We start from the raw sequence: 26,051 nt of genomic DNA, 5'->3' as shown, positions 1-26,051 counted from the left end.
TGTCATCGTTTGCACCTAAAAACAGGACTTGTGCTGTTGCACTTATTTGCATTTCCACGTGTGATTATAGTTTTGTTATTTTGTGGTTTTTCCTAAAGCAATCTTTCTAGTTAAACATTTCTAGGAAGTGTTGATGTATTTTAATTGAGCTGCATTTTACTTTTGAACAATAAGCTAAACAAGTGCCTTTATGACAAAGTATATACAAAAATGTTTAGTACTTATACTTCCATTGGACAAATGTAACCTCACAGACAAAGTTTTTTGTAAGGGTTTTATTTTCACAACAAAACTTAATTAAACAATTTAACATAATGCAAAGGTGGCTCCACAAAAAACAACAAATGGCAAAGTGACAACTATTTGTCAAAGCTGTACTACAGCACGATGATCAAAAAAACATTTAGCAATAAAAGGTGTTGACAGACTCTAGTGGGTCAGCAGGGACACACAACTAGCAAAAGCAAAAAGCCTCAAAGAAAGTCATTTCTATGTGAAGTAATAGGGTTTCTTGACATTGACGCCATATTCTGATAGGGCAGGAGACAGGTCCTCCATAGTCAGAGTGTACTTCTTATCCTATAGAGAAAAGAAAAACAAATACAAACCCAGTAACTATCAAGAACAACAAGATCACAGCTGGGTAAAGGTTGACAACTACCTCTCTCACCATCTTCTAACAACGCATACAGCGGTTTCAAATTATTGTATGTAGGTTTTACATTTAAAACCTACATACAATAATTAAAAGCATGTGTTCAAGCTGAGAGAAACACTGACCTTTGTTTTATTCCTTGAGCTTCCCGAGGCGGTACCCTTCATTTTACAGTACTGCAGCGCATCATTGGCAATGTCTGAGATAAACTTCTGAGAAGCGAGGGAGATCAGACGGATTCTAAAGAAATTTTAAAAAAGAAAATCATTGTTGTGGTTTTCACTGTCTGTACACAGCCATCATGTTTCTGTCTTTCATGGAAAAAAATAAGTTTAAGTCAGATCAAAGAATTCCTCAGCTCATTTTCACTTTTCTCTTCCAAGAAATCATGACAGCAACTATCATAACGATGACAATAAATGGGCGACTCGGCTCAGTGAAGATCAATAGCAGTACTGATGTGTACCGCATACGACCGCACCTACCATTTGATTAAAGTCAATCCAACAATAGCAATTATTAGAAAAATGTATCCAAATTACTTACGCACATACTATATGATGCAACGTTTTTTCCAGAAATCAATAAAACCATAAGGAAACATACTAAACAGCTTGTCCAAGGTATTGATTAAACATACAGCCTCTTTTTTAAGACTTTACATTTGTGGTACATATGTTAAATGCTATACATGTGTATATACATAATTATTGTGTTCTATGTTTTACATTAATATACTGCACATTATAAGGTGTGTTATTTATAAGCTACCCCTATGTAAATCATCTGTAGGTGCAATGAAGGTACGAATATAAGGCCGAAGGTCTGGTTCTTCTTCAGTTGGTAGGTAGAAATTTAAAGAAAAAACAAGAAAACCAAACACTCTCTGAATTGTGACTTTTAACATCCTTTCATAATAAATTCATCCTGAAAATATGTCATAGTGAGGATCTCTACTTCGTAAGTGCAACACATGCAAGCTTAGACATGATTTTAATTGAAACATTTAAGTAAGTAATCAGTTTCTCAAATAATTATACCCCCAACAAGTCATTTTAAAAGTTAAATATAATAATATACAGTGTTTTTAAGGGCTTTACAATGTCCCTATCATTCCCACATTCAAAGCACTCCACCTACAGCTGTTAAAGCACTCCCTTTGTGCCTGTCCTGTAAGTCTAATAACAGCACCTTGATTTGTCCATTTTGCTTCATCGGGTATCAGATGGAGCCACTCACACTGGAGCTTGAAGGTTGCCTGTACTTCAAAGAGTCAGTCATTGTTGCACTTACATTCTTGGGTCAGAAGCCTCAAAGCCAGCCCGGTTTAGGTAGTAGCCCGTTACTGCATCAGGAATCTGGAAAAAAAATAAAATAATAAAGCCCACTTTAACGTGTTTGTGAAGAACATTATCATTGTATGAAATTAAAAGTAGCAAGAACACTGGTACAGCCTCTGAGCCCCGAAGGAAACGGTTAGCCTCGTCTCAGTCAGACAAAAACAAATCTAATGTTCACGAAGGGAAGGGGGATATGTTTCCATGAATGTCAATAGAATGTTGTCTGCAATTTTCTATTGCAGTATATTGTTTGTACCAACAGAATCTATTCAGCAGTGCAGCTTTATGGCAATACAGGATGTATAGGATTTTTGCATCAACATTACTGAATGCCTTGCTTTTTCAGTTATCCCACCTGGATACTTTATGTAGAAATATTTTTTACGAATGAATTTCATTTTGCCTTGGTGATGGTGATCAATGGATGTGGCTTACAGGGGAGACACAACTTGCAAGGCATTTCCAACATTAGGCATAATTTAGTAGTTAATAACTCATATGCAGCATTACGAATTTGTGACCACAGCATAAAGTAATCTGATTGACAACTTGATTTACCGTGGGAGTGTATTCTTCCAACTGCATAAGGAAATCTGCCAGGGGCGTGGTGGCGAGGGCCGGCTTCATGTCTCCGTTGGTGATCCCACCGGGAACATAAACGCCGTTTGAGACAGACAAGTCCGCTGATGGGGTCACCATGGCCGCTGAAGCTGAAACACAAATGTTTGGGATTAATTAATTTTTTTATCTAAAAAAAATCGTGTACAGTGCGCAATTAATGACGTGTTACAGTTTTCACTTCTAGGAAAATGTGTTTAGCAGTTTTGCCTCAAGAAAGGTTGCTGAAAGTCCAAGCAGAAAATCAAATAAAGTTACCCATGATGATGCATCACGTTCTTACAACAGGGAAACAAACCAAATAAACTAGCGTTAGCTGTTCTGCCTTGAAGTAACACAAGTAGTACACGTACAACAAGGACAATAACATTAGTAAAAGTCACATAAGTTCACGTTACCGTTACTCGTGACCGAATGGATGCTGCTGACGTTCGTAGTTGCATTATCGTTTACGATACAGTTACTTGAAGTGGAAGAGGTCGAGGAGGACACTCCGGTTGTGACAGACTGATTAACGTTGTCTATGTTCATGTTGCTGGTACAGTTAGCTAACGCGCTAACCTTGGCTAGCTAGCGCAGAGAAAATGTACAAATATGCCCAAAAAGCGCGATCCTGTGCTGTATAGCTCTAACACGAGTCTCCTACACAGCCCTGGGTTGTGAAGTAAAGCTGCTTTTCTAACCACAATGTTGTTAAAATAGCTTAATCAGGAGCTAGCTAGCTAGCATTAGGAATGTTTGAAGCTAGCGTTAACGAGCAGCAGAAGGCTGAGCTCGTGCTGTGGAGGAGCCAGTCGCGTCATGTGACCCTTAGATCGTATCTGACGAAAGTAGCCGAAGATTCCCGAAAATGTTCTAGAGTTACGGTTTGGCGTGTATTTAAAATCTAAGCTCGTGTGTCATCTGCTGTTTGTTGAGCAAACGACTTATTTGGTTTGGTAGACAGCTTTATAGCTAACAGGTGACTAATACCGTTACCAGAGATTTAGTATTACTATTAAACCCCTTTACTTGTTACAACTTTACGTGTTATCTGCCCATTGTAATAAATAAACATAATATGTTTATCTATCTGTTATTAATAGAGGAAGAATATAGCTTAAGGCAAAACACATAAGTAATCATAGACTGTAGCCAAGAAGATAGTAATACTTCGAAGATGGAACTAAAATGGTGCCTTCGTGTGCTGTCGGTAATATTTTTTATATCCGTTGCGCGACGTGTTGTGTTGCCCTGCTTGTGAAAGATTAACGTTAATGGTCCTTTTTGAACAGAGACATTTGTGAGTTCGAAAATTAAGTTCTTTAACATTCTAACAAGCTCCTATTTCCATACGAGAAACAATTATTTACGAGTAGCTGTGAATGCAGCAGAAGGGCCTCGTGCACCCGCGAGGGGGCGCTACGCTACTTAGTGACTGCTTGGCTTTTGTGTTCGAAGAAGTAACCTCAGCTGTTGTAAACACAGACTGGTAAGACGAGTCAAACGTCTTGCTCACTGCACTCCGATGTGTTTGTGTTGGACTTCAGACAAAACTGGAACAACGTGGAAGACCGACGGGAGGTTTTGACAGCTGGATGGGACAAAACAGGTACTGTGTCAAACCACCATGTCACGAGCTGATACATATTATGTATCTGTTATTCAGTGTATTTGAACGGATACAGGTGTGTTTACATTATGTATTTAGTTCCCCTTCAATTGATGTGTTGAGATAACTAGATGAAGTAAATAAAAAATAAAAACAGATCATTGGAAGTATCTTGCAGACTGTGTCAAATGATGAGTGTTCCTCTCCAGGCTTTGATTCGTGTCACAGTTCACAGGGTGCTAGAATGACTTCGACCGTCGTCCGTGTGATCGTGGTGGGAGCCGGCAGTCGAGGAGAGATCTACTCACAGTTTGCGTCCCTCCACCCTGACCGCGTTATGGTCAGTAGAGGAAAGGTTGCCCTGCGGCCTGTCAACAAGGCAATAAGTCACTCTTGTGTTCACCATAACATCCCAGATGATCAAGATGAGATCATTGACGAGATGTTTATGGGCGAAACATTTATGATATACAAGTTTATATCACAGTACAAGTAGCAAATCCTTGTGCTATGTATAGGTTCATATAGGTTTTGATCATGTTTTATTTAATTTTTACCGAATTTAGGATTTCGAATTTAGGATTTCCTCTTTCTGTATTGATACTTTACTTAAGTAAATTATCTGTATTGTCTTTTTATACCACTTCTCGGGTATTAAGTTGTCAGCTTCCCTATTTCAGGTTGTTGGAGTAGCGGATCCAAGGAGATTTGCTCGCACTAAACTTCAACAGCAACACAACATTTTAGATGAAAACATATTTGAAGGTGAGCATAAAATGCATTGAATTGTCAAAAATTATCTGCCTTATACTATATTATTGAAAGGTGTTTTTTCTTCTTTTTCTAGACTGGCACAGTATAGTTCAAAGAGAGAAGTTTGCAGATGCAGTGTTAATTTGTACACCAGACCGCCTCCATAAGGTAAATATACAATATATTTTATATACATGTATGTTTATGTATGTATGTACACACCCCATTATCTGTCTGATTTATAGACTTTGTCATTGTTCTTTGGCTAGTCCATCTAATAATCTAGTCTTTGTTCCTCAGGAACCCGCGGTGGCCTTTGCAAAGCAGGGCTACCATATTCTGCTGGAGAAACCAATGGCAGTGAGTGTTTTGTAAATAAAAACGAATCGTTATAAGACAAGAGTGTAACGTTAACATTGATATGGGTGAAATGATCCTACAGATTGATTTGCACAGTCATTTGTTTCATGTTAGATTGTCATTTCTTAATTTTTTTTTAATCACTACACAAACTTCAGAAAAAATATACTATTTTGTGTCAGTTTCTGAAATACGAAACACCCTTCTCTCCCTTCTCCTTTCCACGATTGCGTTTGTGTGACACTCGTGCCTCCCTCGCACCCCGATGTGATCGTGTGACATTAGACAACTGCCGAAGACTGCACAGCAATTGTGGAGGCTTGCACTCAGAGTGGCGTGATGCTATCCGTGGGTCATGTTCTCCGGTATGATCCGGTCATCCACAAGATAAAGGTGAACATTTTCTGCCATACTCTCTGTTCATGAAAACATTTGACAGTTTTCTCCACCAGGCACGGGTCACGGTTTTGGAACAGAACACAACATTTTCTTACACAAGTTGTAAATCACAAAAGTCAACGTAATAATTTACCTTGTTTTTGTTTTGTTTCTAGGAACTGATAGATGCTGGAGTAATCGGTGATGTGATACACATTCAACACCTTGAGCCGGTAATAATGCAGATTATAAATGTGTATTCAGTAGCAGGTGTGTCTTCAATGATTCCTGCTGTATTGTATCACTGCAGTAATCACCTCCTGACAGCAGTGGGCTGTAAGGCATTGTAAAACACATTGTTGTATAAGGCGCAGTGTAAAATCTGTCACAAATTATTTTAAATTGTTTTTATTTTTTTTATCAAGGCTGAACTTGTACAGATTAGTCTTGTCAACCTCTTCTTCCAGGTCGGGTTTTATCACTTTGCTCACTCATTTGTTCGAGGGAACTGGAGGAATGAAGCGGAGAGCTCTTTTGCTCTTTTGGCTAAATCGTGCCATGACATCGACCTAATCCATCACTGGGCCGGACCACGCAGGTAAACCATCGGCCATCAGTGATCAACTCCGAGCTCATCTGGTGCTCGGGATGCTCTGGTTGGACCAACGTCTCCATGTTTTCAGGCGGACGAGGTGGTTGTTCTGTGAGGTCGTCCTGTTTTTCATTCTAACTAACTTTGTACTTGGCAGGTGTGTGAAAGTGTCATCTTTTGGATCCGTCAGCCACTTTGGAAAAGAAAACAAGGTCTGTGGTCTCGTCACAGTATGTCGCCTCACCAAAAGAAATGGACACTTTATTGACTAAGCATGAATATGAAATATGACACTGCCAGTTTTGTCAGCCGACAGGTGCCGGAAATCGCTGCCTGGATTGTTCAATAGAAGGAAACTGTCCATACTCGGCCTCCAAAATCTACTTGGACAGAGTGAAACAGGTTAGCACCTTATTCAAACAACGATCAATTACACTGAACAATCTGTGAACATAATACGTAGGTTGCTATACATGATGTCATATGTAATGTGTGTGTGTGTGTGTCTGTGTGTGTGTGTGTGTGTGTCCGTGTCCTAGGGTCACACTGGCTGGCCTGTTTCAGTCATATGTCCAAGCTCGCTCCCAGACATCGAGTCCGTGACTGAGGCCCTGAGGACCGGGCCGTATGGCCGCTGTGTCTACGAGTGTGACAATGATGTGTGCAGTAACCAGGTTAGAAAACACTGGCATTCTATCAAAACCGTTCTTCTGACTGACCAATTAAGCTTTGTTGATGCTCAAATCAAACTTGACAGACCTGTATCAATGGCAGTATCAAACATAAACGAGACAAACATAAACTCTCAGATCATTGTTGAATCTATTCTGTTCTCCCAGGTTGTTAACATGGAGTTTGAAGGGGGTCTGACGGCAGCCTTTTCCATGGTGGCATTCACTGAGGAGATATGCAAGCGGAAAACAACAATCTATGGCAGCAAGGTAGGACTGGAGGGAATATGCATTGCCTAAAAGAAAAGGGGGCGAGAAATGCTAAAATGGAAGAAACAAGAAATGCTAAAAAAAATGGAAGCTAGCAGGAAAAAGATAAATCAGCCATTGATTCACAGAAATCAAAGTAATTCTGCCAAATGAAAACGCTTCATTTATTGTAGACCGAAAGGGGGTGATAGTGAAAACGTTAAATATCAAAGTAGTGTTGACCACAGACACTGTATTGCCAAAGTATGTGAACGCCACTTATACCAATATGTGATTGTTTAAGATGCCATTTCAAAATTACAGGCATTAATATGCTGCTATGACAAGTCGCTTTGGATAAAACTGCCAGCTAAATGATATTTAATGTAATGTAATGCCTCCACTCTTCAGGGAAGGCTTTAAACAAGGTTTCTTTAATCTGTGTGTAGTGATTAGATCCCATTCATCCACATATTTAAAGCCCAATCACATATTTACATGCATGAATCCTGGTTACGCCAAACAGAATCATATTGTCATTTACATTTCACGATGGCTGCACGGTTAAATACTACCAATATAATGAACTGTGTCTCTACAGGGGGAGCTGTCATGTGACGGCCACGAGGTACATGTGTTTGACTTTCTGACCAAGAGATCCACAAAGCACAAGGCACACAATGACGCCCCCCGGCACTTTGGCATGAGTGGACATGGTGGAGCAGACTACCACCTTATGGGTGCCTTCATTTCTGCTGTGGCTGTGAGTGCTGATAAATACTTTCTTTTTCATTTTCTTTGTCAATGTACAGCTTCCAGTTTAGTTTTCCTCCTCTGCCCGGCCCGGTATCAACCCATGTGGTTAACATCTTTGCCTTGTACTGACAGATGACCTGTACTTGCAGTTGTTTGCCACATTAAGGCCAGATTAAGAATAGTTACTGTATTTATATTTTGGTACTTGTGGAGGAAACATAACATTCAATTCATGTGTAGGACTTGGAAACACTGACTGTGATGGTTGATGTGTTTTTGAGTGCAGAACAATGATCCCTCCCACATCCGTTCGGGTCCTGAAGAGACACTGCTGAGCCATTTGCTGGTGTTTGAAGCGGAGCGTTCTCGACTGGAGGGCCGGGTGGTGTACTGTGGTAAAATTGGCCAAAGACCGATGACTGAAAAACACACTGATGTTAAAATGATCTCAACGTAAAAATCAAACACTATAATGAAGCTTAGCAGAAGTTCACTAATTATCTTAGTTCCATGGTGTTTTCAATTTGTTAATTGTTGTACATTACATTACATGTCATTTAGCTGACGCTTTTATCCAAAGCGACTTACAATAAGTGCATTCAACCATGAGTACAAACTTCAGACGGGTTGAGAGTGGGTTTCTTCAGGAGAGGGTTGATTCTTGCCTCCTTCAGAGAGTGAGGGAAACAGACAGTTGAGAGGGAGGTGAGAAAGGGAAGAAGGTCGGGAGCAATAGACTGGAGAATGTGAGATGGGACGGGGGCAGGTGGTCGGGTGGGCGGAGGTTACCAAGGTAAGAACTTGATTGGGAGACAGGGCGGTGAAAGAGGAAAGCGAAAGGGAAGAAGATGAATTTAATGGAGGTGAAGTTGTACCCTATTCATCTGTAGTAGTGTCTTGCAAAATGAAGGAATTTTACAAAACATATCTTTTAAAGGCTTTTTTCCTTCAAATTAGTTTTTTCTCTTACTCCCAGACATAATTCTCCACTTCACTAGCTCTTCAACCAAACTTTTTAGTTTCATTCCTACCTAAATTGTGAAGTTTTTTTACAGGTTTGTTCAGGTTTGCTGTTGACAGTGTTTTCTAATTTATCTGATAAAAAGAGATAGATATACAAAATTCTCTCTAAAAAACACCTTAGACTCTAATTTGACATATTAGAGTAATTTGGATTTGGATTAATCCAATGTTCAGATTTCTGTTCTGGAAATGTATGCAAATGAGCACATATTTAATAAGATAATGCTACATTTGGATATGTACACAACATTTCAGAGAATGTGTCAATCAAAATAATAAATGTCTTAATGTAATAATAATAATAATAATACATTTGTTTTATAAGGCGCCTTATGTAAGTTTCCTGTTTATATCTATGAGTTAACATTTTAACCCTATTCCTTGTAGTTTCTCCTTTTAAACCAATTGAGTGAACTGAGGGCCAAATCCTGGCGTGCAATGAGGCTGATTGTTTAGTTTATATATCGCTCAGGGATTTTAATAGTGTGTTTGTTTGTTTGTGAATGAGTGAAGTGAATGAGGTGAGTGAGTGAACCTGTTCAAGTGCCGTACCAAGCCAAGAACTTGATAATTTGTTGTTCAGCTTGTCATATTGTTATTGTTTGATTTAAGTAGTGTTCATGTGAAGTGTTCCTATAATTTATAGTAAAAACATACTTAATTGAAATTGTCTTTGAATCATTGTTTGGTCTTAATGTCGTCTCGCACACATGACTGGGACCTGTGCAGAATTTATATCTCAGGACATCCATGAACGCGACCAGTTTGTTGACAGTTTATTTCACTCTGAACAGTCCTTGAAAGGCTTAGGCTTAAATGTAAAAAAATAAATATAAAAATACTACAACTCTGGAGAGAATTCATTAAATAACCCAAATAAATGTATTGAATTCGTAACTAACGCTGACTGTGAATAAATGCACACTAATACAGAATATACAGAAATATACCATTAGGTCTCCCACTTCTTTTAAATGAAGAAGATTATATGCCACTTCTTTTAAATGAAGAAGGTTATATGTGTGTTTATACTTATACATATATATATATATATATATATATATGTATATATGTTTATACTTATATATATTTGCAGCACGTGTGTTTGTGTCTTTAAATAGATAGATCATAGGAGTTGTTCAGGTCACATTTACTCCACAAACATAACAAACACATCAGCGCATTCGGCTCAGTCTTTCCTCTCTATTGATGATACTATTTTGGTGATTTGATCATGTTTTTGTTGACCAGGGTTTTAAATGGTTTGGTAGAAAATTCACTCCCAGTCTTAAGATCTCGTCTACCCTTCACCCTGGTGCCATGGTTTCTCCCTTTCTCTCTCTCTCTCTCTTTTTAATTTCTCTTTCTCCCTTTGTCTCTCACTTTATTTATTTCTCTCTCTTTTTCTCACTTTATTTCTCTTTCTCTCTCTCTTTCTCTCTTCTGTCGGACTTTTTCCCTCTCTCTCATCTCTTGGATTGTGATTCCATCTTTTCCTGTTATACGTTTCCACTACAAGGATTGTCAGCAATTCAGGTCAATGTTTTTGTGCTTCGACACTTTTCAGCAGGAAGTTTCCCTTTTTGGTATTTTCAGCTGTTTTCAGCCATTTTCAGCTGTTTTCAGCTATTGTTTTATATATTTCAGCTTCAAACTTCAGATTTTAGCATTCCAACGCATTTTCTGAAGGAAATGCTTTTTCTGGTTAATTGTGTGTTCAAAAATACTGTTCTCTCAGAATAAATAAATAACAACAGAAAAACCTTCTCTTTTTGTCCTCTCTGTTGTCGGGCGTTAATTAGTCAAGCAGTAACATCTTTTATATACAAGGTGTCATTAGTTCACTTGATTAGCAACAAACACATGTAGTTTGAAAACACTGGCCTGGAGTGGAAGTGATTTAGGACTAGAAAATCTCAAAATTCTGCGGAATATCAAGAGCAATAATGCTAAAGTACCTAATCACTATGTGGAAAGAACAATAAACAAGAAGCAGCCATTTACATAGTGCAACACTCTATGGGAACATCGAGATGACAGAGCTTTGTACTATAAAATAATATAAGAACTATAAAATAATATCTTTACCCCTTCAAATGTGCGACATAGATTAGTTACAGGAGAGTATGTGCCAAAACTAATCTTGTGTTAAAAGCCTGAGATTAATAGTCACCTTTTCCTGTCTTGGTTGTTGCGTACAATAGCATTTATACCTAGGAAAACCTCAAAGTTGACATAAGATATTTCTTGTCTGTTTGCTCGTCTCTTTGATGTAATGAGCCACATCATTAGCATTCTGGCTCATTAGCATCTTCTGTCTTTCTTGGATCTTCACACTAGGTGTAGCCATAAATATACAACAAACAGACAGTTATGGATGAACTCGTACTCTTTATTAAAGTTCAACGTTAGCGGCTCTTATTTTGAATTCCTAGCTAGCTGCCGCAACCCTCTGCGGTGAAACGTGCCTTTTTATTGTAATAATTTAAACAAGTAAGTAATGGTGAGAAGGTAATTACTTTTCACAAGGTCTTTTAAATGCAGCGTTACTCTATTGTATCAAACTCCGGTGGAACAGGAGTCTACCATTTTATCAGGAAATCACATTCCATCATGGAGGGAGGTGTCCCTCTTAATTACCCTATGAACGTAATAATGTCAATAACAGCACACCATTTTTGGACCTTGCAACACATCCAGGATGACTAATTCTGGAGTGTGTTACAGAGTCCATACTCCCAGATGGATCACGTTGTGTGGATGGTTGGACTGACACAGTTATAAGACTACTGTGGCAAGAAGGGTGTGTGAAGAAAACTAAAGTCATGACGAAATGATTGAATCACAGCAAAACTTTGACCTGATGCCAGGATGGAATTACAGGCACTCCTTCAGGCAAAGCTTCATTTTCCATTTGATGTAGTAATCTTCTTGGCCGTTTCTTTGAGAGGTGTCTGAACAAACCACAAGCACATCATGTTTGATAGAATGAAAGCTAAATAGATAATGTTAACATCTGTCTAAATCTTTTTTTCTTCTTTTTCAGAGTAATAAAGATCAACACGGAGGCGTTCCTTAAGAGGTTTGTACAAGTACGGATCAGCCACATGCACAATATGCCGGATAGACTGGCAACGTGCTCTTGGACACAAGTTTGCAAACTGAGTCAGCAGCTGCATTTTTGAATGACTCAACCAGTCCACCACAGATCCCTTTCGTTTCTCTGAGCCCTGCCCTCAACCCACCCTCACACACACGCACGCACTGCCTACATTTACGCAGCGCCTTACCTTACCTCACCACAGCATCACTTCCTCACACTTCACTCGGATACCGCTTCAAATAGCCAGTAGCAATATAGACATATTTCCCAAAGGGGTTAAATCAACACAGTGGCAATCGCATTGTCGGCAGAAGTGCTGATAATCCTGTAATCCAACGAGTCATTTACTGCATGAATCAGTCATGTTGCCTGGAAGAGACTCCCACATCTGCTTTGACTTCTTTGGGACTTATCTGCTGGAGGACTATTATAAGTGTCACAGTGGGTTATTCTCCCTTACACACAGGCATATGTGATCAGGGAAGTGGAGGAAGAAAGCAAGGAAGGGAGCAGTAAACTGTAAAACATGATGCAGTCTGGCTCGGCTGGTGACTCAACAGGAAATGATGGAGCGGGAGTAAGTTAGGTGAGAGACGGAGGGGGAGGAGGGTGGGTGCGAGAGGAGAGATAAAGTGAGGAAAAAAGAAAGATTGACTTTGTCATGCCTCAGGACTCTGAGCTATGTTGTGAGGAAACGCACACTAAGAGGCATCACACCAAGGTTTCTGAAAAAATCTGGAAGCCGTGAAACACAGGTGGCCACTCTCATTGCTACACAACAATATTACCAAACTTGGCTATTTAGCCGCTGCCCTCCAGAGAGGTGACCGTGTTTGTCTTGTGGTGTTCAAAAAGACTTTGACCTTAAAATAAGCTGTGAAGACAAGCAAATATTTACAGTGTCCTCCTGGCACACAATGATGCAACCTTGTGTCCGTCCTAACAAATAACATGTTTTTACTGAGAGAGTTCCCACTGAGGGTGATTTACAAAATAAAGTAAAATTCCTTGCCCTTAAAATACAGTTTCTTTTCTCCTTCCTTCATCCTCACTCCGTTGAACTAAATATCTTTACGAACTGGAGATCAACTTCACAGGGATGCGGAAGGCCTCCTGCTGGGCCCGTGGACCCTCTGCCCACATTGAGGGCTGAAATGCTGCATCCTGGGTAAAAGAATCGCTCTTTTCATGCTTGAGCCTCTGCCATTCATTGAAGCTGTCACCGTGAAATCAGATGTCACAGGGTTTAAATCACTGTAATCCTTGCCACTTCCTCTCGCTTCTTTGCCCACTGACCGTTTTGTTTTTCTCTGTCGGTACCCTGAAGGAAAAAAGTATTTAGCTTTCTTATCCTTTATAAGGATAGCACTACTACACACAAAGCTGTGCGTTTTTTCCCACCTCTAATCCATTCATTTGCTTGTGGCTACATTTTATTCACAGGGCACACTAGCGTCCTGTAAAGCTATTGGGTCATTTATATCAATCAATTTATCATCTGATCACAATGTATTTTCTTTTGGCCCTCAGTGCAGTTCCTGAACGACCCGACAATCAAAGCAGCACAAACATCATTCATCAGTCCATCCTCCTCTTCCTCCAGGTGGTTGCTGGTTCTTTGATAACTGAGCTGTCTCCTCACAGGATGAGGTCAAAGGCCATGATGCGAAGCCCACTCAGACATTTGAGGAGCCTGATTCCTCCCAGACGCCTCCAACTTGTCAGACCCAACCGCAGATCCATTAAATTGAAAGAAGATTAAAAGACGAGTGTGTTTTTCAAATCACACAAAACTCGGTGATAAAGTCTGAATGAATGGTACTGATTTAGAACTTTTCTGAACCTATTTATCCCTTTAAAGTAATCATAAAAGAGATGTACAGACAATGCTCTACTTTAAAGGAAGGACATCAAACATGACTGTTAGGCTGAAGGGAAGTAGTGGGTGGTAATAAAGAGGTGAAATGTACTTTCTTTCTTTTCATGAGAACTTCTGTTATTCCTTTTTTACATGATTACTGCAACGTCAGTCCAAAGTTGGATGACGAGGCCCCCTTGTTTCAGCTCTGGTAACCTATTACCAGAGTGTATGTCAAAAGCTATTTTTTTCTCACACATGTAACAGCTATAACTGAGACATATTTCCATAACTCTCTTAAAGGTTTACGTCTAATGAACGTATGTGATACACGTCGTATTATTCGTTACAACCTCGAACAGGATGAACGACAAATAAAAGGAATGTGAAACTCAAACATAAGACTGCTGGACCGTGACTTTGAAAACAGCAGTAGGCTTGTCTGTCTGCAGTCTGTAACAGGGCTCTAATTACTATTACATGTTTGTACACAGCTGGTTACTCTATAAGGGAATTCCCTGTGTCACTATGTCAGCACATCAACCTACACAAATGTATTTACCATAGAACACGTATGTGAACACCTACTTCCTTTCCCCCCTGTTCCAGCTTGAGACGTTGTTAAATGGTGGGCAGACATTTATCTTCTGAGATACTTCTCATTTCAGGGGTTATCTGCTGTTCACAGCATTTTCAAAACAATCGCCTCTGATATTTCAGGTGTTGTCGTCAACTTTTACCAACTATTGATGCATGATTTAGCCTTGATGTTTCTTGTCTTTAATCAAATTGAACTCATTCCAATAATCAGTTACAAAAGGCCTTGATTACAGTCAAGCTTTAATGATCCATCTTTAATGTTGCAGCAGCATGAGGGAGTTCCTTCAGAGCAATCCATCCCGTCTTTGAAAAAAGCAGACGAAGAAGGGGAGGTGGGGGGGGGGTTACAGATGTGGGAGGTGGGCTTTTGACTGCACTGACAGCTGTGAGGGACAGAGGTCTCTCAAAGCAGGAAATGACTTGACCTCCCCTGTGGGAGACTATCCCACCCCGACAACAACCCCCACAGCCTTGAGCATCATGCATGGGTCACCACAAGCGCCCACGGAGGGCCTCAGAGCAACAGTAGGACAGAAAATCTGCCGGCCCTGCTGGCAAAAAGTTTAAATGTGCAATGGTGCTGGTTCACCTCTACACTAAGACCGTAAAAGGAATTGACATTATTCCGGTGTAAGTTTCACCATTACCTTTCAAAGACAAAGCCTTGCATTTGTTGAGTGCAGCGTGACAACGAACAGGAGTTTCACATTCGGGTCACACTGGAATCACATGTGATATCAGTCACTTCATTGCATCACAGGAAGTTCAAACGGCTTATTTGCTAAAAAGTATGAGTATTCCTTTAAGCAAACAAATTATGTTGGTGGAAGAGGGACAGTTGATGACTGCAGCAATAGAAGCACATGTGGCGTATTTATTTTGTGGGTTTGTAATTTCCAGTAGGTATATAGGTATAAGGCACTCCTTAATCCATATATGACCCTATAAGGATTTTATTGGAGTATTAAAACGGTGGAAAAATGTAACACTAGAAAGAGGAGAGGTCACAGGGTCATTTGCACTTTTATGAGGTGGTTATTTTATTCAGCACTTTACAATTTGTAATGTGTCAATTTGCCAGAGGCTGTATTTGGATCGTGACCACAGTAAAACGATCATTAAGCAGTCTGGAGGAAGACTGTAGGCTCAGTGTGGTCTGGACTATGTGTGCCTGCGCTCACTTATTTTCTAGTAAATGGGCTCCTGTATTGTCCTTCAGCCTCTCAGAATGGGCGAAGACAAACACAGACAGTGAACTCCTATGTGACATCCAGGCTTCAAAACAAGTCCACATCCACCATAACTGGGCTGCCAATCTTATACGTGTTCTTCTCTATCAGTCGCATATTGTACTCACGCCAAAAGCCACCCACACACTCTCTGACTCCCACACAGGTCAGTACAAAATTGTTTACTGCCTTATGAAGGGCAATTTCCAAACAGTCATCACACAAGGCAGATAAAATTATATTATTGTAATTCTGGGCATCTGTGGGCATTGTTTCTATTTGACCATAACTTTTTTCATGGGAAACATTGTTGGCAAAACTGGAAATCTGACTAATGAACATTAACATAAACTATTCTGGAATACATTTAATGCGTATTCTATTAAAAGCCCTCAATAATATTGCAATTATTTTATATTTACAGACTTCCAAATGTACTGGGAGCGAGGACACACACGATAACAGCTGCACTTGGAGTGAGTTTCTGTGTGAGTTTATCTGACCCATAGTTTGAACAAAATATCGACCGGACTGACAACTTCTCTGGTTCACAGTGCCGGAGCACAATCATGTACTAAAATCCTGGATTTAAGTGAAAGCACAGAAATATAGCAGCAAATGATATCAACGTGTTGTTGTCTTGTTATTGATGATGTCTTAAAGTACAAGTAGCATTTTAATGTTGCAGCTGATTTGAACCTTTTCTGTACTGATTTGAATTTTAAACTAGAACAATGTATCATAGCCTAACCTATCATGTGTTTTATGGATACAATTTAAATTGAAAAACTAAGTGCCGGTCTCTTTAGGTGGTTTTAAAAAGAGATCGAAAGAGTTGGAGGAAGGTTCATCTGGTTGTAGATGTTTTTCTGACTGAGGTATGTGCACCTGTGTGAACTGGGATGTGATGACTTGAGTCTTAGTTTTGGTTTTACTAAAGTTTTTATTGTCTGTCAGTGTTTAATGTTGTATGTCTGAAACTTTGTTAAATGTGCTTTTGCTGTCTTGGCCAGGGCACTCTTGTAAAGGAGATTTTTAATCTCAATGAGGCTTTTCCTGGTTAAATAAAAAAAAAAAAGGAAAGTTAAATCAAAACAAAATCAAATATATGAAGAAAGAAAATCCCACAGAAAATGAATGGAGTTGAGTTAATGTGAATATTCAAGTAAATAATAGTTTATAGTGACGCACACATAGTTATGTTCCACCTCCGCTGGTCTATAAGCCATAAACTACTTTTCCTAGTGTTTAGTTTTCCTAATGATTTTTGATCTTTTAGGGGGATTTACTTCCCTTTAAGACGGACTTGGGAGGAGTTACAGTTACGCTGTCGGGGTGCTGGAAGGATTTATAAGGAGATGTGGAAACGCGCGTCACGCTGACAAAACGAGTCTAACCTCCTCGCGCGGTTGTTGACAGAGGAGGCATATTGCACATGGTTCAGGTTTGAGACGGGATCGTACGAGCTGTTGGTTTTCTCACACGGGACGGGAACGGGTCGGCGGACACAGCTGTACGGGATGGACGGGTATACGTTTGCGTTTTAACGGTAAGACTTCCTTCCTAAATGATAAGTCTTGATAAAACATGGCTTTCCATTCGTTTAAACCGGGCTGCCGCAGGCGGCGTTTGATGCCCGCTGATTGGATCGGACTCCTCGCGTGGAACTCAACGTTAAACGTGAAGAGAACCGGGAGACGCGGCCGGCGGGCCAAAGTTACCGCCGGTTGTTTCTCTGTGAACGCGCGTTGGTTGAACTGTGCTGGCCGTCACGTGGGGCTCTTTTCTCTGTGGGCAGCGGGACAGGCTGCCCTCTTGACCCGCTGCTCGGTTTCTAGATGTCCGCCGAATGAAGTCCCGTCCGGGGATGGGTGAGGACTGCTCGGCCACGCCACGGTCCGCCGCTAGTGGGCGCTGAAGTCACAGGGGAAATGGTGGAGTCGGTGTAAGGAGTTTGAAATAAATAAATACAACTTTTATTCTAGTGATAATACATTTAAATCGTTAAAAAAATATCTATCTATCTATCTCTAAATCTAGTCTATTTATATATACTCGTTCTATATACATGTGCTGTAACTATATGTATCTATTACGTATTTAAATGTACGTATATTTAAAAGTAGTATAATGGTATCTAACAGCTACATATTGATCCATGTAAAGGAACTAGAGAATATATATATCTATATATAGATATATAGATATATATATAGATATATATATATATATATCGTGATCAGTAACAATGCCTAGACTACTCTAAAATGTAAATAAAGTCGTATAAACTTGTTGAACATTCAACAGTATTACACTTATGTTTTTAATCGTTGCCTCACCAAATTGTTGCCCACCCATTATGAATGATGATGAATGGCTCTCTTTTTTTATGTAATCTTTTGGACAGGTAATCACATTTGAAAGCTGGATATAAATGAGCTATATAATAAATACAATTGTGGATAGCTCTAAATAGTTCAACCTAAAATATTAATCTTTACTGAGAAAAAAACGACAGTGTACAGCTGTTACTCACTAACTCATAAATTGGGAAGTTTCCTATGGCATCACCTAACTTTCCCACCTGCAGGCCGTGAAGAAATGAGAATCAGCTCAGCTGAGATTTTTGTCACACCTATAGGATCAAACTAAATATAACAAACTAAATATGACCCTTGATAATCTGAACAGTGTTGAAATGATTCATATCCTAACAAACTGCCTTAAAGTAAACCAATTCCAAAGTTTCCAAAAAGTGTATATTGGTTGAGTCCTTGTGTGGCATATATTGTCCAGGTGGGCTGTGCAAATGATCCAGAATAGAAATCTCAATTAAAAGGCTGAATTCCCACTTTTTTTTAGAGATACAACATTTTAGTCATGGGCCTACAATGTAAAATAGAGTATTCTCATTATTCTCATAGCTGCAAAGTTAACTATAATAACAAATGAACTGCACAGTAAACAGTTTAAGGATCAATGTATTAGACAGTCTGCAACTAGTCTGGTTGTTACTAAACGATTGAACTATACTATAATACTTTTACTATACAACTTTATGAAAGCCTCAGTCACAAATTTAGATATCTTCCCTTCAAACAAACCAACTACAGTTGTCTATTTAGATTATTTGATAAAATAAACTTTCATCCAGGCTGCAAATACTGGTGTTGAGAAATGTAAGTCATATATAACAGCTTGGTTGTTGCTGTTGCTGTTGTTGTTGTTGTTGTTGTATTGTGTCTTGCTAATGTTGTGGTGGAAACATTTACAATGAAGACTTTTGGTGAGATTTCTGTCCAGCCTGCTGAGCTCAGTGTACCTCGGCCAGTGGAATTAACAGCGAGTTGTAAATCATACTTCATACCAGCACCATTAAATCATCTGTAAAGGTTCAATCAGTGAATGGCCTATTGCCTGAAGGCTCCTGCATGAGATAAACAGACTGTTTTCTTCTTTGCTTCTCCTTTCAACAGTGCCAGTCGCACAATTTGTGGCACAGGCTCATACCTTGGCCATGTCAGCGTGTCTCCATGGCGTATCTTCAGTCCTAACCTCATGGGAGAGTTCACTTGTATTTTCAGGCTTGCTTCACTGCGCACCAAAGGGACACAAAGCCCCATTCATGCCTCAGAGTGGCTCCATTCATGGACACGGAGTACTTGCCGGTAGAATTCATAATTGTTCAGCGTCTTCCATCTCCGAGTTTCACTGGCGGAAATGACGCAACAGTCGGTTGTTTTAAGGATGACATAAATATTCAAATGGACGTGCATGGGTCACTGTTTTGTTTGTGGTGGGTTTTGTGTTGCATTATGCATGCTCTGCATCGTTTGCTTCCCACATCGACAGTAGGCCTGTTAGTGACATGAAACAGAGCCGGACTTTGAAGAATAAGATTGCAGTGAGATAGTCAAATTGAGACCTTGAGTTGCCCTCCGGGCAAGTAGGTGGGAGGCTACTAATTAGTCGTTTGCTGGAGAATTGCTGCATGGTTCAATTATATAGGCAGGGAGATACATTTGTAGTGTATTCTCCTTTCCGTGTTTGCATTTTATTTTGAAAAATGTAGCTGTGTACTGTGGGTGATTACGAGCATTTTATTATATGGTCATGAAGCAAATTTGAATACTTGCAGAGGCACATTCAAGTTTCAACAATAATACATTTAAACAGTATTTCACTGTCAACTGAAAGTTGCCCAGAGCTATTACATTGCTGTTTAGGGGTGCTTCACAGAAGCCCACAGCTCCTGAAATGCTTTGGATAGGTTAAATGCAGAGGTCACATTTCATTTATGTAACTGTATGCGACAATTGATGAAGGGCCTCAGGTTTTGAGCAGCATTCCTGCTGGAAGCTGGAAGGGAATAAGTACTTTACCTGTTGACTGTGCAGCAGGGAAGAGGGTTGCTGACACAAGGGCATCACTCTGTGTTAAACCACTTCCATTGTCAAATGGACTCTTTAACAACATCTCTGACCCTCCACCTTGTGAGTAAAGCCAAGAAAGCCAAGCTTATGTGTCTCCTATCAAATAAAAACAGGATGACTAGGGATGCCAAATTATATAATCGTATTGTTATCCGGTAATGGAATTTCAGCTGATAATAACGTATGATGACGTGCAGACTAGGGACACTTAAAACCTGGTTCTGTGTTGGGATTTGCGTATATCCGTCACAACAAACCGATAATTATTGATATCATCATTATCGGCCCTCAAATTCCATATCAGTGCATCTCCCAGGATGACAATAACCTGACCCAGAACACATGTGTTCATCTCCACATAAGGGGGATATCAGTTGGTGTTTGTGACACAGTCTTTATTTTAGCTTTTTAAATTGAATACAAAATTAAACAAAACAGTTTTTCATTACTCTGCAGATGGTGACATATTTCAGGCAATAACGAATATGATACGTGTGTCTCAGTGGTGGAGCTTGTCATGCAGTATCACAGGAAGGCTGCACAATTAGCCCCTGTTGTAAGGGTGGATACTGCGGGGCTTCATGGTCACAGAGAGGAAGGAGGGCGAGGAGTACTGCTGCCCTCCCACATCTGACCCAGAGGTTGTGCAATAGCCTGCTCATCAGACAAGTGGCTTTAAGCTGGAACCACAAAGACATACACATGGCAGCTGTTCGAGCAGACAGTACTTTACTGGGCTTTTGTTGTGACTGTTATTTCTTAAAGGCTCACCTACAATGATGGATGGAGGATGACAGTATACATTTTTTTTTCTTCAGGAAATGCTTTAATGTACTTTAGTCATGTCTCCGGTGTGTTAATGTAACATCATTGTAAGTCGCTTTGGATAAAAGCATCAGCTAAATGACATGTAATGTAATGTTTTCTTGCAGGCCGCTCTCTTTCAGAGTGAGTAACGTGCAGACAGAGTAACAGGTATAATGTCGGCGTGTGGTGATGGTGTAATGATTTATCCATAGGTGATACATGTTTTTGTGTTCCTCGCCTAGAAGTATTTGTTCTAGAATATCTGTCCTGACCTTTGACCTGCCTGGTCAGATGACAGCGTGCAGCTGGTTGTGCTGGATGAAGTTTTGTTCCAGATGTGCACTGTTTATATGCCCTGTTAATGGCCATTTCACACTGACGAAGGTGTGACCAGAACAAATAAGAGGGGTGATGTAATGCAAAAGCCGAATGTAGAAAATGTGTTCATATTTTGTGTTTGAAGCCTAATTCTGACCTGATGTGTACACGTTTCCTGTTACTTTCCTGTTACCCAGGTGAATCCCCTAATACTCCGTTTTCTGGTTTTCTCCAACAGCTTTCTGCTGGCTAGAATGAAGCTGTGATGGGTTTGATGGAGCTGACTTGTCCTCAGATACCAAACAGGCCTTCGTGCTTTTTAAGAACACAACTTCTGCCACAAAATGGCTGGAAGTCAGAATAACTACTGGGCACAACATGACCTGAACAGGTACGCAAACACCGCTCTAAGACTGACACAACATGTAAACAAGGATCAGTTATTATTACACAGTGTGTCATAACTTTCAACAAAAGATATCAAGATTATAATTCTGGCCCTATTCATGTTAAACACTTGGCACAAAACAACAGATTTTACATAATTATTTGTTATGTTTATTTATCATTTTTTTCAGTTTTATATGGAACGGAAAGAAAATGAACTAATAGAATAGTTATAAACTAATAGTTCAGTGCTTCCAGTTAGCGTCAAAAAACAAATATTCAAGATGTTGTGTAACAATAGACATTCACAGAGTAAATCCTCATGTGTCTGTGATCTGAATCCATCATATTCTTTGATAATGGCAATTTTATTTAAGTAGCCCCCAAACCACAAATGTACCTTTACAGTCTTTATAACAGTGTCCTCTAGGGCTTGATCCTTCACACTGGATCAGGAAATAAATGTTTTACACACAGAAGAAAATAGTTTCAGAGAAGACGCAACCTGCAGTGCTGTTACATAATGTAAATACATGAAAGAGAGCAGAACATATGTTCTTTTTAGGCATATGTTATGCTTGTAATTTCACATACATAATGACTTACTCATGACAGTTTATGTGTAGGAATGATTTACACACATGCACTGCTCATTTCTCAACCTCTCTTGTGTTGCAGAGAGTGTTTAGGCCCGAGTGTTGACATGGAACAAAACCTCAAGGAGCTTCAACAACCGCAAATGGCACTTAACTGTGAGTGTTTTACATGTTATTTCTTTTTTTATTATGAAATTATTACATTCTACAAAGAAAACTACAGATTGACAACTAGCACCAGTTAACTCGGATGCATGTGACACTTGTGATGGCTTAAATGCTTTGTGAATTTGAAAGAATCTCCTGTGATTATTGTAATAATAATATTTATCTGTAATTATTGATAATTGGGGCAATGCTTTTTGAAAATGAATTGCAACTATAACCTGTTTTAGATTTGAGTGAGCTACATTAGAATGAACTGTTACACCTTGAGATAGAAAGGAACATGTGTTCAAACACACAGTAGACTGTTAATTCCCTGTGAAATTAATTAAAATAAACAAAACACTGATAACATTTAACAGCAAATGACATTCTTGACTTTGTCAAAAGTGATATTATATATATAAATATAATGTTTAATATATATATATTTATTTAAATCTTTTTGAATTGTTAAACAATGGTGCTATAGTTTTGCTGTACAACATCATGTATTTGCTTAACGCTGACAAAATTGATATGTTTATTTATCTGGTAGAAATCAATATTCTGCAGTATGCCTTTTAAATAATAATAATAATAAATAAAGAGAATAATAATAATAATGTCTCGACTGGACCAACCAGAGTTGAAACCCTGTTTAACTGATAAAACAGCATGTTGACAGGGTTTGGGTGAGTTTGCCATCACGGACTGAGCTGTGTAGCAGAGGGAGCGCAGAAGAGAGGGAAGGAGGAGGGGAAGCGATTGCTCCCTACCAGCTGTTCAGTCTGGGCCACGTCGGATGTTTCCACAGAGAAAGTTATGGGAAGCTCCGTTAAGATCATGGCCTGCACTGCAGATAATGACGATTCCTGTGTTAATCAGGGTGTTGTGGCTGATGTTTGACGAAGAGGGTGATAGGTTAAGCGGTTGTTTTCGGCATGTTTTTACTCCCGTTTCCTGCACGATACCTTCAGCAAAACAGGATGTTTTTTAGTTTTTTTTAATTGGAGTGGGCAACCCACTCCCCCTGGTATTTTCTCCCTCCTACGCCAACAGCACTCTCTAGTTACATTTTTTGTCTCATTGGAAGTTTTTTTCCATGTTTTCTCCTCTGAGAATTGTTTCTGCAGTAAAGGAAACAACAGTGATCGCAAAACCATGTCGGGCAATGCAACGGTTTCTCTGTGTACCGTTCAATTTAGGATTTCATGAAGACAGTCGTTTAATACCTGATTGCGTTTCCCTTTCCCAGGCAACATCTCCCTCTCCCAGTCTCCTTTCTACTCTGATACGTACCGCCTCGCGCCTGATAACATGCTTCGGCCGCATGAGGGAGACCAGGTGGTCCCTTCTTCCCAGAGACGGACGTTGTTTGGGGGCCACCAGAGGGAAGCCAAACCCCTGCCACCTCTGCCTGACCCTGAGGAGGTCATGTCTGATGAGGCCGCCGACAGTGAGGTGGAGTTTTTTACCAGTGACCGACGGCACCTTTTTCCCAAAAGCTGTCCAAAGGCCATGTGCAGGGGCATGAACAGAGGCTTTGGCCAAGTGAATTACGCCTACCAGGAGAGCTCGTGGCGGGCTGGTGGTGCTGGGACCGGCTCCATGGCTTTCTCGTGGCCAAGCAGAGTGGACAGACCGACCGGTGGAGGAAGCGGGTTTTGGGCACTAGCTTCCCGGAGAGAGGACCGCCAGCATGTGGTGTTGGCAGTCGGGGACCAACACAGACTTCGCTTCCCCTGTTCAGGCCCTGCTTCCCAGCCGCTCCACAGCAGCACCTCAACCTGCCCCACTGACAAGCCACTAATCCCTCCTCGTATCCCCATCCCGCCAAAGCCTCCCGCTCTCATAAAGACTGTGTCGGCCAACGAGGAAGACAAGCCTCCCAAAATTCCTCCACGGGTCCCCTTAGTCCCACCCTGCCCACCACGTAGCCCGAGCCCCAATAGCCTTCCAATTTATATCAACGGAGTGATGCCTGCCACGCAGAGTTTTGCTGCTAACCCAAACTATGTGAGTAAGGCATTACAGAGACAGCAGAACGAAAGGGTGGCACCTGCAGCTCAGTTTTCTCCCTGCATCGTTCCCATTTTGAAGGATGGCAGAAAGGCCAGCGCCACACACTACATCCTCCTGCCGCCGGGCCGACCGGCGTACTCAGACAGGCGGGAGAGGATCCTGAGTGAACCAACCAGGATGGGAAACAGCAGCGTCTGGCAGAACAGATAGACCATCACTTATGTCACTGTCTGAAACTTGATGAGTACAAAACTGTGACGGACATCATTAATAACCATGTGGCACACTATTGGACAGAGCGCGTGGAAACATCTACACGCTACAGTCACATGTGCAATGTCATATTAGTGTTATTTACAAGTATGTATTTCAAGATCACTTATGTCACACAACACTGTGAGGTTTTTATCAGTTTTTTTTTTTTTTTATCTTACCGGTCAGTATTTTAGCAACATGAAATAATTATAACATTCCAGTATTTTCACTAATAGATGAGAATATTTACATAACCGTTTTTAAAATGTTAGTTTCCCCAGACTCTACAGTTTTCTCTCAGTGAACACATCTTATCACTCATTCACCTTTAAGTCTGACAGCCATATGTTCATATCACTAATACTATATTTCTTACGAGAGATAATAATTACTGTATGTACAAGCTGGGCTTGTACCAAACTGATCATCCCCGGCGTTTTTTGTTTTTTTACGACAATGCTGCTTGAAATCTTAAGTATGATTTATTGATAGATTTAATGTTTTGCTGAATCATTCTCACATTACGATTTATGTTTTTAACTGGCCTATATTAGCACAACACAACACAAACAAAACATGCTTTGAGCTAGTGACACAAACATTTCACTTGATGAACCTCTTAACTTCGCTTTCTTTTTCAGTGATTATGAATTTTGCAGGCTTTTTGAGCAAGCTACATCCTTCCTGCAAAATACAATATAAGCATTGATTCTTACATCATATTCTACACTCATGTGCACAAAGTTGAATTTATTTAAAGGAAACAATAAAAAGAATTACCTCACCACCAGAACACATGACTGAAACCTGCAGCCACCCTCAAAATGATTGACAGGTCTTTTTAATACATATGAAGTACACAAGTCAACAACTCTTTACTTTTTCATACATAGTAAAAGCAGCTTTAATTTTCCCTGACAAACTTTTTAAATTGTTTTTATTATGTATGTGCTTTTATCTCAAACAATGTATGTTAGAAAAAGTACAGATTGGGCCTTTTATGATTCTGTGTGTGTGTGGGCATGGAAGCCACGTTACGTTTACACTGTAGAGATGCAGCCCGTCTACAACCTTTGTTACGTCAACAGGTTGGAAGTTCTCATGAAGATTCTGTGTCAGATTTGGCCCAAGCAAAAGCTGTTTATAAGTTCATATTGTTGTTAATGTAAAAAATAAATCATTGTAAATTGTTTTTTTAATCTATTTATAGAAATAAAATAACTTATTAATTCTATGAACTAGGTCTCATTGTCTTTTTCCACAACAGAAAAATGTTATGTACCAAGAATACATTTTTGCACACTCTGAAA

At 39.9% G+C, this 26,051-nt stretch overlaps 3 protein-coding genes across 7 annotated transcripts; 2 read left to right on the top strand and 1 right to left on the bottom strand.

Moving 5' to 3' along the window:
• Positions 1-269: 269 nt before the first annotated feature.
• Positions 270-3,416, bottom strand: taf10 (TAF10 RNA polymerase II, TATA box binding protein (TBP)-associated factor). Its single transcript, XM_034536583.1, has 5 exons — positions 3,012-3,416; positions 2,554-2,705; positions 1,949-2,013; positions 781-895; positions 270-579 (listed from the first exon to the last, which is right to left on the bottom strand). Exons 1-5 carry the CDS (start codon positions 3,142-3,144, stop codon positions 490-492), a joined length of 555 nt encoding a protein of 184 aa, XP_034392474.1. The 5' UTR covers positions 3,145-3,416; the 3' UTR covers positions 270-489.
• Positions 3,417-3,447: 31 nt separating this feature from the next.
• zgc:154075 (uncharacterized protein LOC556929 homolog) lies at positions 3,448-8,600 on the top strand. 5 transcript variants are annotated; one of them, XM_034536577.1, is made up of 15 exons: positions 3,448-3,473; positions 4,143-4,204; positions 4,433-4,544; positions 4,885-4,969; positions 5,052-5,125; positions 5,258-5,317; positions 5,603-5,710; positions 5,872-5,928; positions 6,163-6,293; positions 6,445-6,499; positions 6,597-6,689; positions 6,827-6,961; positions 7,127-7,228; positions 7,809-7,970; positions 8,250-8,600. In XM_034536577.1, exons 2-15 carry the CDS (start codon positions 4,191-4,193, stop codon positions 8,418-8,420), a joined length of 1,359 nt encoding a protein of 452 aa, XP_034392468.1. In that variant the 5' UTR covers positions 3,448-3,473; positions 4,143-4,190; the 3' UTR covers positions 8,421-8,600. The 5 variants fall into 5 exon arrangements, with proteins under 5 accessions (XP_034392468.1, XP_034392467.1, XP_034392470.1 ...); XM_034536576.1 differs by having other exon boundaries at positions 3,459-3,574; XM_034536579.1 differs by lacking the exon at positions 3,448-3,473 and adding an exon at positions 3,519-3,574 and having other exon boundaries at positions 4,414-4,544.
• An 8,556-nt stretch (positions 8,601-17,156) lies between these two features.
• LOC117733191 (ERBB receptor feedback inhibitor 1) lies at positions 17,157-25,977 on the top strand. Its single transcript, XM_034536629.1, has 4 exons — positions 17,157-17,325; positions 21,573-21,725; positions 22,400-22,473; positions 23,720-25,977. The coding sequence occupies exons 2-4, from the start codon at positions 21,679-21,681 to the stop codon at positions 24,694-24,696; spliced, it is 1,098 nt and encodes a 365-aa protein (XP_034392520.1). The 5' UTR covers positions 17,157-17,325; positions 21,573-21,678; the 3' UTR covers positions 24,697-25,977.
• Positions 25,978-26,051: the final 74 nt, after the last annotated feature.

This window comes from Cyclopterus lumpus, chromosome 7 (assembly GCF_009769545.1).
Source record: "Cyclopterus lumpus isolate fCycLum1 chromosome 7, fCycLum1.pri, whole genome shotgun sequence".
Taxonomy (NCBI): Eukaryota; Metazoa; Chordata; class Actinopteri; order Perciformes; family Cyclopteridae; genus Cyclopterus; species Cyclopterus lumpus.
The sequence above is the reverse complement of the archived record's forward strand: the minus strand, read 5'-3'. Positions and strand labels throughout refer to the sequence as shown.